The following is a 1,757-nucleotide window of genomic DNA, read 5'->3' as shown; positions in this document are numbered from 1 at the left end:
AAAAAAAAAAAAAGAAAGCATTCCCAGGCTAGGTGAGGTGGCTCACACTATAATCCTAGCATTCTGGGAGGCCAAGGCAGGTGGACTGCTTGAGCTCAGGAGTTCGAGACCAGTTTGAGCACAAGCAAGACCCTGTTTCTACTAAAAATTAAAAGACCAGGCATGGTGGCTCATGTCTATAATCCCAGCACTCAGGGAGGCTGAGGCAGGTGGACTGCCTGAGCTCATAGGTTCGAGATGAGCCTGAGCAAGAGTGAGACCTCATCTCTATAAATAGCTGGGCGCTGTGGCAGGTGCCTATAGTCCCAGCTACTCAGGAGGCTGAGGCAAGAGAATCATTTGAGTCCAAGAAAAGAGGCTGCTGTGAGCTATGACACCATGGCACTCTACCAAGGAAGACAAAGTGAGACTCTGTCTCAGAAAAAAAAAAAAGAAAGAAAGAAAAGAAAAATTAAAATTAAAAATAAAATAAATTAAGGGGCAGTGCCTGTGGCTCAAAGGAGTAAGGCGCTGGCCCCATATGCCAGAGGTGGCAGGTTGAAACCCAGCCCTGGCCAAAAACTGCAAAAATAAATAAAATAAAATAAATTCAAAACTAGCCAGGCATCACAGTAGGTACCCATAGTCCCAGCTACTTGGGAGGGTGAGGCAGGAGAACTGCTTAAGCCCAAAAGTTTGAGGTTGCTGTGAGTCACAAGATACCACAGCACCGTACCCAGGGACCCAGGTAACAGAGTGAAACAATGTCTCAAAAAAAAAAAAATAAATAAAGCAAGCATTCCCAGTACAGAACTTTTTCTTGGAAATGGTTAGGCACAAGCATGTAGGTATAATGATTTTATCTTTTCATGGATGCAAGAACAGACAAATGCTGCCTGGAGGTTTTCAGGATACACGAAGGATCATCGTATAACACGAAATTTAAGAAAAAAAATTTAAATCCAGCAACGAAAGAAAAAAGGAACTTAAAAAGAATACTTAACATTCTATAAGTTGTAGGGACCAAGTTTATTAAGTTCCCCTGTTTATCAAACTGAGTAAATAACTGTCTTGGCTGGGCATGGTGGCTCACCCTTGTAATCCTAGCACTCTAGGAGGCTGAGGCAGGTGGATAACCTGAGCTCAGGAGTTTGAGACTAGCCTGAGCAAAATCGAGACCTTGTCTTTATTAAAAATAGAAAAACTGAGGCAAGAAGATAGCCTGACTCAAGCCATGACACCACAGCACTCTACCCAGGGCGACAGCTTGAGACTCTGTCTCAAAAAAATAAAAAATAAAATAACTGTCTTACCTTGGAGGTGACATCAATCCCAGTGATGAAGCTGCCAGCCTTATTTTCATATCTTCTGCTTGTGTCCTAACACAAAGAGGAAGGGTGAGAAATTCTGACAGCAAGTGAGGAAAAATCTAGGAGAAAAGACAGTCTGACAACTGGTTCTTCTCGAATAGTCATTCTTTTCAGCAACCCTCCCCAACCTCTGACAACCCCTTATTGAGAAGAAGCCCAAGGCCAGGCGCGGAGGCTCATGCCTGTAATCCTAGCACTCTGGGAGGCTGAGGTGGGTGGATACCTAAACTCATAGGTTTGAAACCAGCCTGAGCCAGAGTAAGACCCACCTCTAAAAACAGCCGGTGTTGGCTCTGAGCCTGTAGCTCAGTGAGTAGGGTACTGGCCACATACACGAAGGCTGGGAGGTTCAAGCCCAGCCCGGACTTGCTAAACAACAATGACAACTGCAACCAAAAAAAAAAAAAA

The 1,757-nt window shown here is 44.2% G+C and overlaps 1 protein-coding gene across 5 annotated transcripts in view; it reads right to left on the bottom strand.

Moving 5' to 3' along the window:
- Window positions 1-1,757, bottom strand: part of NCBP3 (nuclear cap binding subunit 3) — a 50,809-nt gene that overhangs the window by 46,213 nt on the left and 2,839 nt on the right. For all 5 annotated transcript variants that reach the window (XR_002775600.1, XM_003799051.3, XM_023518716.1 and 2 more), the window contains exon 2: window positions 1,293-1,358. Coding sequence is in view for 4 of the 5 variants with exons in the window: in XM_003799051.3 (XP_003799099.1) it covers window positions 1,293-1,358 (66 nt within the window). In the remaining variant the exon portion in view is untranslated. The remainder of the gene's footprint in view (window positions 1-1,292; window positions 1,359-1,757) is intronic.

Source organism: Otolemur garnettii, unplaced genomic scaffold (genome assembly GCF_000181295.1).
Source record: "Otolemur garnettii isolate 467f Iridium unplaced genomic scaffold, OtoGar3 scaffold00145, whole genome shotgun sequence".
Taxonomy (NCBI): Eukaryota; Metazoa; Chordata; class Mammalia; order Primates; family Galagidae; genus Otolemur; species Otolemur garnettii.
This window is presented reverse-complemented; position numbering and strand designations above follow the sequence as displayed.